The 15,060-nt window shown below is 42.9% G+C and overlaps 1 protein-coding gene across 5 annotated transcripts in view; it reads right to left on the bottom strand.

Moving 5' to 3' along the window:
- LOC117259090 (chloride channel protein 2) overlaps positions 1–15,060 on the bottom strand; it is a 226,263-nt gene that overhangs the window by 146,163 nt on the left and 65,040 nt on the right. For all 5 annotated transcript variants that reach the window (XM_033630303.2, XM_033630304.2, XM_033630307.2 and 2 more), the window contains exon 2: positions 10,945–11,095. In XM_033630303.2, coding sequence (XP_033486194.2) covers positions 10,945–11,095 — 151 coding nt within the window. The remainder of the gene's footprint in view (positions 1–10,944; positions 11,096–15,060) is intronic.

Here is a 15,060-nt window from a genome sequence, read left to right as displayed (position 1 = left end):
CTTTGAATATTAAACTATAGCCAAGGCAGATCTAATTTAAACACCCCTCCTACAAAAATGTTATGTTTATTATGGGTTTTTTTGTGTGTGTGTTTTTGCAGCCAGACTTATACTTGAGCATCGAAGCAATGCTGTAGGTATGGCGTAGCCCAGGAACGTGACTACACGTCATGGTGACACTGACCTAGTGTCTATTTCTATAAGCTGAAACCATTTCCCTCAGTGGAAACAAAGCTTTGATTTACTTTAATTTCACAGATAACAAAACAATAAATTGTGAAGACAATAAAGCCTCCACACAATAGCATTTTAAGTCTTGTGTGTGATTTATCCTGGCTTCATATGAGCAGAGGAAATCTCCGCTAGTTTCTAGCTAGCTTTATACAATGTTAAATGCCATAGGCTTGTGCTAATAATGTTAGCATGTTGTATTTGTGGGGAAAATGTGTCCAGATAAAGACAAGTGTTTGTCTGTGAATGCTGCGAGTTATAGTGAAGCTGATTTGTTTACTTGTGTTTGAAACTGTCTCTATTAAGCCATGTTTAATGTGTGTTTAATGTGTGTTTTGAAGCAACTAAACTTTACAGCACTTCACAGAAACCCCGCCAACAACTACTGTTTTGGATACAAATGCTCACAATGGTGTAGGGCGCAAATATAAATCCACCTTCAAAGTATAAACTAATGAAAACTGCATGCAAAAATGGCACAATGTGCCAACTTTAATCAAAACTCAGACTTCAGTTAAACACTTGTTGATGGCAGCTCAACATCAACTCTTTTCTACTTAACAAAAAGATAAATCAAAAGGTCTCCTAAGATTATTTTAACCTCTACCTCTGAAGCATTACGTCCTAATGACTCTTTCTGATTTCAGTTCAAAAACCTAACAGCAAATTTAGGGTGCACACTGCTCCCGCTGACACACTGACTGCAGGTAGAAAACTGCAGGTGAAGCAGCTTTGTTAAATTACCTAAAGAACCAGACCTACATAAATGTCCATCTTTTAAATGGTGATTCAGAACAAGTCCGATTGGCTGATCTTGAGCAAACGTACAGTTCCTTATAGAAAGATCCACTCAGCTTTTCCACAGCCTTGCAAAGGTGCCCAGGCTGATGATGCACAACTGGGCTCTGCCTCATAAGGGAATGATAGATGAGGACTGTAGCTGTAGGAGGAGAACCAGTCAAGCTTTAAAAGTCAACAGTTAAAAGCTAAAATGAATAAATTCTAAAAGGTGTTGTATTGGGCTCCAGCACTGCAGTGCTTTTTTTAAGCTGTGGATAAGCCAGAGAGACCTCAGAGGTAGATAAGTGAAGAGAAAGTTAGAGCCAGTAAACTTTTCCTTTTCCAAACAGCACAAACAGGTGAGATGATTTTTGACTCATCCAGCAGACTGAAACAGTCCCTCAGGAGTTCTGCCTTTGATTTAAATCTTTAGACTTTTTTTCTGTCATATTTTCGTGTTCATACTGTCTGTAACAAGTTTTTGACGTTGAAAGAGCTTTTTAATACACATACAAACATTTTGTATTAATGACCGCATGTGTAAAAAGTCTCCCTTTTAAAAATAACTAAAATAAAAGTGAGATTTTCCGTCCTGCTGCATTTTTTTCCCCAATAGCATAAATACGTAAATGTTCACGGTATGATAATCGTCACCTTTTACATCGTGGTGTACCTTGAAATCGGTATATTACTGCAATCCTAACACCTATTATCTCATGTGCTGTATACAGTGGTGGATGAAGTACCAGAAAGTCCAACACATTCTCACTCCGACCTCGTCACATATTGACGTTTTGGTCATGGACTTTCCACATCCACATACTACGTGCAGAGTGTCCTGGGTGCATCGGCTGTTGACATTCTGGGACGTTGTGTAAAGTTCTCTTGTTTCAAGATACACTTCTGTTTTCACAGGAAATTTAATGTTTACATACAGTCTCTTTCGAAATAATATTGACTTTTTTTCCCCTTTCAACAACAAACACACATGGTTGGGTTCAGGCAACAAAAGCACGTGGTTGGGTTTAGGAAAAAGGAACAGGGTTTGGCTTTATAATCTTACAGGACACAAACACCGCTCTCCCGGGTGAAAGTTGGCATTTGTTGGACCCACCCCGACCACCCACCCTACTTGGACTTTTGCAGCCTTAACTTTTGTTTTTGTCCTGCCGTGTTTTCCCCTGATGCTGCTGGGCACCTTTAAACTCTGACAGTCACGTATCATGTCGACGTTTTGTATATGTCTGATGCGACAAGTCACTGAGCAAGCGCTAGATTTCGGCGGCTTCGGATTGAGACTGGGTTGGTGAGAGAGTTTGCAAACAGATGTTTTGACATAGTTTTGAGGTTGTTAAACGCTTTGACTTCAACTCATTAAAAGTTTTCTGTTTTTTGGATTCTTCGTTCACCATGTAGACACACAAGACAGAATTTTCTTCCAGAATTCAATGCAACTTAAGATAACTGATATACAAATGATCACTTGGAGGGTGAAGTCTTCCTTTAATCTACCACTACTAGGGGTGGGAAAAAAAATCGATTTTTAGATGCATTGAGCTTTGTCTTGAACAAGCATCGATGTGGATGGACGGATTCTGAAAGCTGAGAAGCGGAGCTGGAGTGATTTAGCGGTGTTTTAGCAGAGTTTGGGTGGCGTTTTCTTTGTAAATAATATTTAGTGTTGTAAATTATAGTATTTGTGGTTTTTTGAGAACTTTAAAAAAAAAAATTGACGTGTTTTTGGGTGTTTTTTCCTGTGTTTTCGTCATGTTTTCACCATAGTTCGTAGTTTTGCCATTGTTCGTCTTTTTTGCAATAGTTCGTGTTTTTATAGTTCATAGATAGTTAAAGTCCATTATAGTTTTGTAAATACTGGAGGAGAAATGTCGAGGAGGTCGACGAGGGAGAGAGAGTCCCGTTGAGATTTGTGGATGAGGAAAATGGACCGGAGGAGACTGGTGGAGTGTAGTCATCTCAACCACAGTAAGTAATACAGTTTGTATGCACTGGATATGTGTTCCCAGTTTTATTACAATAATGTTTTTCTAGTAATCTAGTGTAAATTTTCTTATTGGCTCATTTTAGAATCGAGAATCGTTTTATAATCGAAATCATTGCCCTGAGGTGCCTAGAGATTCCCACCCCTAACCACTACTGTCCAAATATACTGTCTTAGACACTTTTGTGTTAGTATCTGTTTTTACGAAAAAGTTAAATGGCTATTGGACCTGAGAGTTCTTTCATCAACAAAATTAACCCCAAAAAATGATGTTTCGTCTCATATCAACTCAAATCTAGACAGATTCTTCTCTTCCTGTTGGGTTCACACCAGGTCCCAAAAACTTAAAAAATCTGAAATCCTATAAGCACCACATGTTTCATACTGCAGCATTAAAGCTGATATAGTATACCTATAAACAGGCTGTACAGTACACTGAACTGCCAGCTGCATCTTGTGACTGAAACACGCTCTGTCTGCTGCATTCCTGGCCGTAATTACAGAGACGCTACCTGTTGTTGGAACTGCACTACTGTCATTACATTTCCCTGTGAACAATGCCTGGAGCTGCTGGGACTGCCTGGCTGTTGGAGCAGTCGTACTGGCATATCAGAAACACACACACACACACACACACATACACTGTTAACACACAGTTAGAATGATGACAGCTCCTTCAGGGCCAGAGAGTGCAGATGATGGGCTGGAGATTCTGCTGCCGGCTGCACAATGCAGCATCATTAAACACCAGCAAATGAAAAGGAAAATGTGTGTGTGTGTGTGTGTGTGTATAAAATATAAATGACAAAAGAGAATGTGTGAGCAGTAATAAAGGGAGAGATTGTGCAGATCTACGCAGGGAATACTTTATATCTGGGGTGTGTATGTAAGGAAGAGCGAGCGTCCCCCACAGCAGCTGCAGTCATAACCCACAGCAGCACTGAAGAAGAATGTGTGTGTGTGTGTCACTTAGTATTTACATATATTTTCAGCCAGTCGCCTCTGGTTTTATGCCTTTACCTCACTGTGTGTGTGTGTTTATATTTGCCTTTTGCTCCTGCAGAGAGAGAAAGTGTGTGTGTGTGTGTGTGTGTGTGTGTGTGTGTGTGTGGCCGCAATGCAATCCAGATCAAATCTCCTGCGCTTGAAGCAACCTGCTGAGGGACAAATCAATTCCATCCCTGGCGTTTTGGTGTCCTGATCCTTCCAAAGAGGATGAGAGGAGGAGGAAGAGGGAGATGGATAGCTGACTCATCAGCTTCCAGTGAAACAACAGCAAAACTCATCATCGAGATGAGAGCAGAGGACACACACAGGCGCACACACACACACACACACACAGATCTGCAGCATTTAGGACTGGAGCATGTGAGAGATTAGAGCTGGGTGCATTGAGTGCTTCTCAGCAGCAGAGGGAGCTCCGTTTACACACAGCAGGCAGCTGCTCAAGGGAAAATGTTACCAACATGCTCAGCAGCACTTCGGCAGTGACTTGGTTCAGTCACTTTAGTCTCTCCCCCTTCATGAATACAGGGGAAATACCAGGTTAGCCAGAATGAGCCCCCACTGTGACAGAAGCTAACCTAGCTCCACTAAACAGGTGTTAACATCAATTTGTGTGACATAAATACCATCCTCCTCCTCCTCCTACTGCCTCTGATGTCATTCACTAGAATGAGTGTGAACAAGAACCAACCAATCAGAGCTGAGGAGTCTCTGACGCAGCTGTCAATCATGTCAACTGTGGTCAAACTGTCAAACTAGGCAGCACTGATCAAATATGAATCAAGATTCTGTCACTGCGCTGCCTGTTTCTCTGTTGAAAGCAGCCTTCGAAATGACCAAGCTCCGCCCAACAGCTGGACCATCTTGCTCATTCTACAGCTCAACAGTGCACTAAAATATGTTTCTGAAAACACTTGAGGAGAGGAATGAAGCTCTGGTGAAAGTTCAGTCAGGTAGACAACACTTCATGCTCAGGCTGTAAGTTTCTTTCTCACCCTGCTATTCACTCCTTGCACACATGCTCACTCACTTTCTCTCTGTGTGTCATTATCCGGGGCTGTCAACTGAGTCATCAGCTGTTCAACGACTGATTCACAATCAACCAGTAGCACTGTGACACACCTTCTCTGTCAGCCTATCATCTCCTCATTTTATATATGGCTATTTCTCTGCTGTAGTTCTTTCTTGCTGCTGTCGTGTGCACCCTCGATCTTCCCATCACCACCCAGTCTTTACGGATTCATCAGCCTCATCCCCCTCAGCAGTCAGCAGCCTCACAGTCATCAGCCACCAACACCACCAATTGATGGAGAGATTCACTTCTGATGTAAGAGATGGGGGGCAAAACCCATCGTCCTCACTCCCTGTACAAACACATTCTAGTATATTTTATTGTTTCAGTGTTCATATGTACACCTGACTATTGTTGTAAGACAGAATTGAAAGATTGTGTACCAATCCTTTAAGAAGCTCAAACACACAGTTGGAGGGTCAGTCAAATAAAAGATTAAAGATTGAAAGACTGTGCAGTGAAGTGACATTAAGGCCTTCACGTGTCATCCAGTTACTCAAGTCTGTCCCAGTCTAATCTAAATCTAAACTTCTGATCATATTTTAAACACCTACTGCCTGCTCCAGGCTGCTCTGTTACACTGGTGACTTTACGTTCTTGTTAAGTTACTGTAAATGTGCAATATATGTTTAGTGATGTGCCCTTGCTGTGTAGAGTGCATGACAGTACTTGAGCAACTTCAGCTGTCCAGACTGGTTTGGCACTTTCTTGTTCTTTGTCTCTCAGCCTTATTTTTTGCTGATGTTGTCTTAATGTGTGCTCCACTGAGTTAGAATCACACTCCTGAACATTGTTAGACTAATGGTGGACATTTACAAAAATCGCTGCAGCAGCACCAGAGATATCACCTTCTTTATTGCATGCATTCTTCTTACTTGTCAAAAACCTGGTGCCTACATTTCCCACAATGCAACTCAACTGCTGACAGTTTGGTGGGAGATTTGCATAGGTCGTGCCACCCACTAGAGGCTTATGTAGCCTGTAGCCACAAGCAGGTATGAGGAGCTGGATTCACCAGTCCAGTAAGCTCAATTCTTTGTAACATGTTTTCAGTCTTCAGTGTTAGTTAACCTCGACCTTGTGAGTAGTGGGAACAAACGGTTTTGAAACTGGTCCAGTATTGAGTGAGAAATTGCAAACCCTCCATCTATGTCTACTAAAAGTGCTAGTTTCTGCCACGGTTGGCTTTAGAATCTTACGGGACACAGACACCGCTCTCTCAGGTGAAAGTTGGTGTTTGTTGGACCCATTCACCACCCTTCCCACCCATCCTACTCGGTCTTTCACCACCTTAACTTTCTTGTCCCGCCTCATTGACGCCGCCAACTGCCATTAAACTATAACGGTGACAAGCCGTGCATCATGCTGACGTAAAAGGACAGCTTTTTTGTCAGGGTCTGACGCTGCAAGTAACTGCACGAGTGCTGGATTTCGACGACTTCTGAGTGAGACCAGGTTGGACAATTGGCCCCAGGTTGAAAAGTTCCCCTTTAAAAGAAAATCTGGAAACAGCCAATATAAAACCAAGATGCACACTGTTTAGATTGTCTCTGTTCTCTTAAAGTAAAATTATGATTGACAGGAAAAATAGCAGAGTGTGAAAGAAAGAGAGAGATACAGAGACAGACTTCCAAAAGAGAAAGGGAGACAGAGACAAAGCCAGCATGGTGATATCCATCAGCAAGTCCCAACAGGTCACCAAGTCACACTGCTCAACAAAGCTTGACCACAACCATGTACACACTAACACAACGGATGTGTGTGTGTCAGAATGAGAGTGTGTGTGATGTAAAGTAAAATGCCTTCTGCAATCTTCCACATGCATCTGAATGACATTCCTTACTTGTGTTTACAGCCTATTTTATCCTGTTATGTGTTCTATACACACTCTTATCTAATCTCTCTCTTTCTCACACACACACACGCACACACACACACACGCACACACACACACACACAATTATCATCACCGCCAACAGCACACAGAGAAAGGTGGGGGATTTTCACATGGATCCACTGATGCATTAAAATAAGAAATTCATTCACAGTAAAGAATTGTTGTTGTGGCCATTGTTGAGCACTGCAGCATTTCTTCTCCTTTCCTTTCTGTCCCACTGTCCAACATGATCAATGCTCCCTGAGCGAGAGGCAGTAAAGCAGTATTTTAGACCAGCAAAGCGCTTTCAGAATTACATATCCAGCATTTCAGAGGATGTTCCCCCTTTGGGCAGTGATGCTTCAGATGGTTCAGGCTGCTATACGGAGCGTATGCTGTTACCACTTCTTTTAATCTAATCCTAAAAGTTATCACTGTAGCTGGGATGTAAAGAGAGTCATCCAGTGCTTTAGTCCCATTAGAGGTGCTCCAGGGAAATTGTTCTCAGCAGTTATCCAATCAGTGGACTGCTGCCCAGACTACAGTGCCATATGATGTTCAGTGACATTAAAACACACCTACAGGGCTCAGGGAAACGCTCCGGACCTGTTCAGTAGCACAGTGCTCTTTGTTCATGTTACTGACTGAAACACAATGGACGTCGTACATCATCGTACATGATGAGATGTAAAGAAACAACCTGATTTCACAGAAATATATAAAATGACCATGAACTCTTAACATCGTACTTTTTTGGTGCCAGCTTGTAATTCTAACACACAACATGCCACTACTACGGAAACAGTGCCAATGGATAGTCAATTAGGATCCTTTGTCGTGGTGGATGCACTAATTTCCTGGCTCACTGACATGTGATGGGCGGTGGTCAATGTTATGAACCCACAGGTAGTATAAAGCGTGGCTGTACCCGACAGTGGAATTAGATTGGAATATTTGCCGATTCTTTTTCTTTTTTTTCCATGTAAAGTTTTAAAGTTTGACCAGGGCTTAGCGTGACACTCGGTGTGACAGCAGCATTCACGTACTATGGTAAACAATCTAACGGCACTAATGACTGGTCAGAAATGCGCAACAAAAGCCAGAGTCTGTGTCAAATGAAGTATCTGTGAGCTGTTAAGTCACCACTTCCGAGCAGAAGACAGAAGATAATGTTATTTCGGAGCCTTACAGCGGAGAGTTTCTCCTCCTCTGTGCTGTTTAAGGCTGTCCCAAATACAGAATTTATGATGAATATTCGAATATTCATTCATGGCGGGGCGGGGTGGTGGTGCTGTGGCCGTGCTGCCTGCTCTCTCCGGTTTTACGCCAGGCTCGGCTCCTTTCAAAGAATCCTTGCGAAGCACTCCTCTGGGGTTTTTTCGGACCTAATTGTATTGCGGAGTTTTGAACAGCAGCGACCGAATCTTTGCTCTCAAACCACAAAAAGTGTGCTGGCTCAGTACATTATTCTATGCTTTCTTTTGATTTTCACATTGGCTAGTCATCCTGTTTAATTTGTCTTCTGATTAAATGGGAACCGTTGAAACAAGTTGTAGGAAGCCTCTGCAAGTAATTGGTTGCTGGCAGACACTCTGTGCTGCAATAACATGGTTACTCAGCAGTGCCGTGCACTGTAGAGCCGATGCGCTGCTGGTTCTGCTGGCCTGAATAGAATATAATGTTTATAGCCTTACTGTTGTGTACAGCCTTTATAGACTGAGCTGAGTAGTGATGCGCGGGTCGACCTGTAACCCGCAGGACCCGCAAATGGACCTGCGGGTCGGGCAGCAGTGATCGTCTGTTAAATCGGTCTGTAAATGATATTTTGACATTATTATTATAATCTATTAATCTATAATCTATTACTGTCATGGCATCCGAAGGTACTGATGCGTTGAGCAGGTGACAGTCCGCGGCCATTTTCAAAACACACTTGTGTCACGCACTCCAAAAGGAACTTGTTGAAACTTTAAACAATAATTTATTGTACAAAACCGTGAAAGTCAGGAGCGCTCACTCCGCGGCAAAATATGGCAACCAAAACATCCCCAGAAGTACACTGCACAGCACACTGACTGAAATCTCAGTCAACTGAGGGGTCTCCGACTGACGATTTAGATAGCCGACTTTGAAGTGGCAGCCCTTGTATAAAGACCAAGAAAGTCCACATAGGGTGGTGTATCGGCCAAAGAAACACAGGACTTTCACCCAGGAGGCTGCTGTTTGTGTCCCTTGTGAAACGTTGTCTTATTTTAACCCTACCTACTTATGTCCTTTACAGAGTTATGTCATGTAACGGGACAAATTTATGCTACGTTATGATGTTCTTAGGGGCCTGACACATGTTGCGTTTTCAATGTAGATGCGTAGCAGGTGCTCTGAAACGCCAAACTGACGCTATCACGGCACACGTGTTCCCAAACTCCAATTTTTTAGGGTGCAATGACTGAGCCCTGAGAAAAACTTTTGGAACACAGCAGCGCGCACTGTGCACCATGCAGCGTATGTCACACGATGAGGACCAACCAATCATAGCTGACAGATATCTTTCCCTTCTTCTGTAAATATCAGTCTGTGATAAATATGGAGAAGCTGATTTTAGTGCAGAGCTGCCACAGGCCGACACACAAACAGTGCCTGGAAGAAGATCAGCTCTGCGCTCAGGATTTCAGGTAAATAGGCTATGATACAGTGCGTCTTACGGATGCTTAGCAACCTCAGACATAACCTACAGCCGCGCTCTTGACAGCTGGCATGTAAAAGACACAAGAGTAACAAATGCAGTTATTTTAGCAGAAAACACAATCAATATCTCAGCCTAACCAAGTAGTTTGGTGCCTCAACCCAACCATGCCACCACCACGCAATGTGGTGTAAGAAGTCGTGATTATTTCACGTATTTCTGTGAGATCACACTGGATGAAAAGCTGCTGGCTGAAAGGCAAACTGTATTAAAACTTAAAGGGAAAAACTACAGCTGTAGGCCTGAATGTCTGATGGTAATGAAGATAAGTGTGATGTGTCTCTGTCCTACATTAATATCCCTTGAATCTGAGAGTCTGAAAAGGCTTGTTGACACAACAGATCCTTTGAAGTTGAGGCCAGTTTCAGCTGCTCCACTTGTGATATTGCCACATATCAAGTGATACGGGGAATACAATGGTCTCTAGTGCTAGTGTGCTGAAGTGCAATAGCGTGTGAGACCTTGTTACATAGTGTGGTACCTTAGGCATTCACATAAATATGAACACCTTTGATTAGACAGTGAAAATATTGCCCAAATTTTATCGTTACTAAAAACAGGAACTGGTTGAAGACATAATCTTGCTGATTTAAGGCATTTATGGCTTCCCCCCATCATTTTTTTGGTCCATACAGAATTGTAAAGGCTTCCTGTTGAGCTATTTGAGTGTAATCCCAAGAAGAGACTTTATGAAATGCTTCTTGGAGGCAATAAAAGAGGTTCAGCCCCACCAGGGCTGGGCAGTATTTGAATTTTTTAATCAGTGATGTGACTGATGAATCGCCTTCTACAAATAGATTGCATCAATATTCACCTCACATATGCAGCATATTCATAAATATCAAAACACATACAAATGTTATATTTCTATATTTTCCTGATATGAGAAAATGATCATGAAAAAGCCACAAAGCGACAGCAGCTGGCTTAAGACTGAAGATTTTCTGTGATGGGAGAATCACAGTGTAAACCGTTGACGTGGTTCAGCCCTGCTGTCTACAAGCTTGAAATCGACTTTGTACTAAATGATGCATTTTTTATCCAGACGAGAGGAATATTCTGAGTTGTTGATGTTATTTACAAAAGAATTAACGACATTTGGCTTAAATCACAGGAGCTGCATCATAACAACTATTAATAATCTTATGGAAACAATGTCTGCTGACAGATTTAGTTTCCATTCCAAGTGGACCTGTTGTCCGTCAGTCTCAGTGTTGACCCTGTGGTATTAAACTTACTGCGACACTTGGCACAGCGTCCCTTGTCGTACTCCAGCAGGTCCAGTGTCCGGCTTCGGTCGCTGACCGATCGCCTCTGCCCACTCTCCCTCAGCCGAGCGGCCTCCTCTTTGGCGTACACCCCGAGCTCCTGGGTGTAGCGCCCATACATCTGGAAAGCGACACAGCAAGGTCATTAGTGTCAGTATTTTTTTTAATATACTTTATTAATCCCAAGGGGAAATTAAATTTTTGTCACTCTGTTGTCATACACACTCAGGCCTGAAATACACACATGCACAAACAGGACTTATACATGCATTACAGGCACCCACCAAGCAGTTGGGGGTTCAGTGCCTTGCTCGACAGTGCCCAGGAGGTGAACTTGTACCTCTCCAGCAGCCAGCCAATGCTCCATACTTGATCTGTACTGGGACCCTCCAGTTCCCAAGCCATATCCCTATGGACTCTGCTAACGCCACCCCCCAATATTCAACAAACACACACATTCCACTTGTCCTACCAACAAGCAGAGATGGGATAACATTTATTTTTCAGGTTTCTAAATCTGCAATTCATTGACATTTAAACAATCACACTGTTGGTTCTGCATCTTTTCCACTCATCAAACATGGACAATTCATGAATGAAGTGAGTTAGTGAAAGAAACAAGGGGATAAAGAGACTGGTGTGTTAGGAGAGAGACAGCAGCAAAGACAGATACAGTGCAGTGCTCACTGGCTTTTCTTTAACCTCATCATGACCTGGAGGACCTCTGGACAATCAGGCTCCAGACTAACTTTTCCACTGGCAGCACTGGTGCTGCTAACTGGCTCTGATGGTGGCACCAGCAAATGATTTGGGCACACCCTTTTCTTGGCACAGTATGGTATTAATCAATGAGCTTGTGTGCTGATGAATTCTCTCAATTTACATACCCTAGTTTTTCCATCGATGTAAAGACTGACGGTGTGTTGAGACTTACTCAGTTTGTGTCTGAACACCTGGTTGAGTGTGGTTTGATGGACTGACTGCTAGCATTAGCATCAGAGGCTGTGCTAGCTCAGACCTCTGGGTTCACTGCTAAATGCTTTGTGTTGAGGTGATATTTCAGGCTTGAAGTTCTCTGATGGTACGGAAATTCCTTACAGCAGAAACTGCAGAGAACAGTGCTCCTATCAACAGTTCCATCTGGGTGTTTTTCAAATGTAAATGTTCCATTCACAAGGCCGAGCAGTGTCGTCTTGTCTGCCTAAATCACGTGACAAAGCCACCGTGGCCTTCAATGACGCACCCGGTCACAGGGCATCACGGAATGAGATTAATCAGTGTTAATTTCTCTTACGAGTTATTTTTTTAGTGATTAATTAACCAAAGTGATCGCATTATTTTGACAGCCCTAATTATATTATATTGATATTATATTTTGATCTAAGTCTGGGGCCCTGCTCGCCCTTTCTTAAGGTCAGAGGTCAGCCAACATGTCTGTGTGGAAGAATGTTGTACAGCACAAAGAGCTGTCTCTTAGTCTGCAAAAGTAACCCCCCTGAAAAAGATAAAACTTGTCTATTTACTTTCAGGAAACACACACACACACACACACACACACACACACACACGCCCTCACGGACTCAGCAGTGAACCGAATAACTTCTCACTGGCTCCAAACTGGTCAAACTTCAACCTTAGCTGTGACCCCAGCGTTACAACCCACACAAACAGACACTGTTTTAAACACACACAAATACACACATACAAAGGAAGTAAAGTCAGCACTACAACAGACAGGAAGTGCCAAGTTTTGTACACAGCCCAGACTTCAGCTCCCCCTTCACTGAAGCTCCTCAGTGGCAGAAAGGAAAGGGGACATTAATGATTTCCTCTTGGCCGCCAGTCACAGCGCAACAAGGTATTTAAACTCTCCTCGACAGGTCAATCAAGGTCATCAAGATGGATCTCAGCGGCGTGAGAGGTGCTGATGCGTTGGTTATTAGTATTAAAAACAATCAAATATCACCATAGATAAATGCAGGTGAGGGATGTTTACAGCACAGACTGTGCTGCACTTCACTTTACTGCAGCTTCATGACTAATAAGTTCTGAATCAAAATGTCTGCAGGCACTTTTCTCTGGGATTTCAAGAAAAAAATTGTCATGTTAAAAGAATTTGATTTGCAGCAGGACATTTGTCAGCCATTCTGAATTCATGCGAAAACCTACTATTCAATCAGTCCTGCAAAACTGATCCAACTGTGACAAAACTTTGCACACAGTGCAGTTGAACTTCCTCGATTACAGCCGTAACTCTTCTAAGTCCAAACCCTGTGGTGCACTGATGAAGTCCACCGTGAAGGGGCGAACAGGGATTGGAATATACAGCACTGTAGCCTCATTCCTAAATGCGTAATGCAAGACTATCTAACTTCATAAGAGTCTATGCAAGTGAGAGGGCCCAGAGAGTGTGTCAGGCTACATTTGGTCATACTGAACTGATCCAACACTGGAACAAATCTGCAGTTTTTCAAAATGGAATAAATTCTGTCGGGCACATTTTCAGCTGCATTTGCAAGTCTTAGCTTCAGTGTATCCTCTATTGAAATCAGATGATGTGCAAGCTTTAAATCTTTCTTGCTTTGTTGTTTGAGTTGCTGCTGGGGCTGTTGTGGTGGAGGTGTTGGTGTCAACAACAATGTGACTTGAAACAAATCTTAATATCATGGTCGAAAGAGTTGACTGATAACAATTCATTTTCCGTAACCGCTTATCCCATTAGGGGTCGCAGGGGGCCGGAGTCTAACCCACCTGACTCTGGGCGAGAGGCAGAGTTCACCCTGGACAGGTCACCAGACTATCACAGGGCTGACACATAGAGACAGACAACCATTCACACTCACATTCACACCTACGGACAATTTAGAGTCACCAGCTTGTCTTTGGACTGTGGGAGGAAGCTGGAGCACCTGGAGGAAACCCACGCTGACACAGGGAGAATATGGGCACAGGGCTCCCCCACCCTGGGTTCAAACCAGCAACTGACTGACAACAATATATCTACATCTTTATTGACAAATGAAGAGAAGACAAAATTACAGACTTTTTATTCAAGCAATCATGTTAATCTGAAATTTGCATTCCTGCACACCTGGATCAACTTCCTGGTCACACAACTGCAGTGCAGCACCTATAGTGCTGGAGCTAATCACACACTTTATGGCCTCAGAAGATATACCAAGTAAAAAGGTGACAGAGAAATAAATGATAGCAACATTGAGGTTTTGCTGAAAACAATTCTGACCAAGTGATGGCGCTAGAGAAATAGGCAGAGTATCACCGAAGAACACAAAGACCATGGATGTCTGGACCATACTGCATCGTATTCCATCGAACAGTTGTCTAAACATTTCTCTCTGACTCACAAAAGTTAACCTGTTGGTTGTGCAAAGTTAGTAGGATTCATCCTGTAGCTGGAGAAAAAATGCCCAACGACTTTGATCTCTGAGCTAATTTACCCATTCATGACAACTATACAGGGGTTGACGTTTTAAGGCCCATTTATGCTCAACGTTAAATACGGATCCGGATACGGACGGAGCCTTCTGTCCGTGCTCCGCGTTCATTTCATCCGTATTTCTGCACGTTTCCATAAAGCTTACGGATACGGGCCAAACGGAGCAGTACCACCGGGAACCGTGGGGGCAGTGTTGCTGTCACTACCCGATACGTAGCTCTACTGAGACACGAAGAAGAAATAACAATTCAATTTTTCTCATCGGCAGTACTAGAGAAAAGAATTCTCCATCCTCCAGTCGCGATGTATTTAACGGCCTCACCAACCACCGCCTCCTACAACGCTGCCTCTATTTTTGTCTTTTATGCTAGAGGTACATTATCAATATCTCCTCTACAGTCGCCATGTTTGTTTTTGAGTTTGTTGTTGTCATGAACTTTTGACGCTGGGCTGCCCCCTGGTGAATATATTGGTTAACATCCATGCCAACGTAAAGGGCGCATGGAAGTATGTGGCCAGTGACGGTAACATCGCTTGAAACGGACGTATACATTTTCGTACGTAAAGGGAGCATAAATGGGCCTTAATATGACTCACACATTTAGGCTAAATGTTATGAAGTTACACAT

Source organism: Epinephelus lanceolatus, chromosome 4, assembly GCF_041903045.1.
Source record: "Epinephelus lanceolatus isolate andai-2023 chromosome 4, ASM4190304v1, whole genome shotgun sequence".
Classification (NCBI taxonomy): domain Eukaryota; kingdom Metazoa; phylum Chordata; class Actinopteri; order Perciformes; family Serranidae; genus Epinephelus; species Epinephelus lanceolatus.
This window is presented reverse-complemented; position numbering and strand designations above follow the sequence as displayed.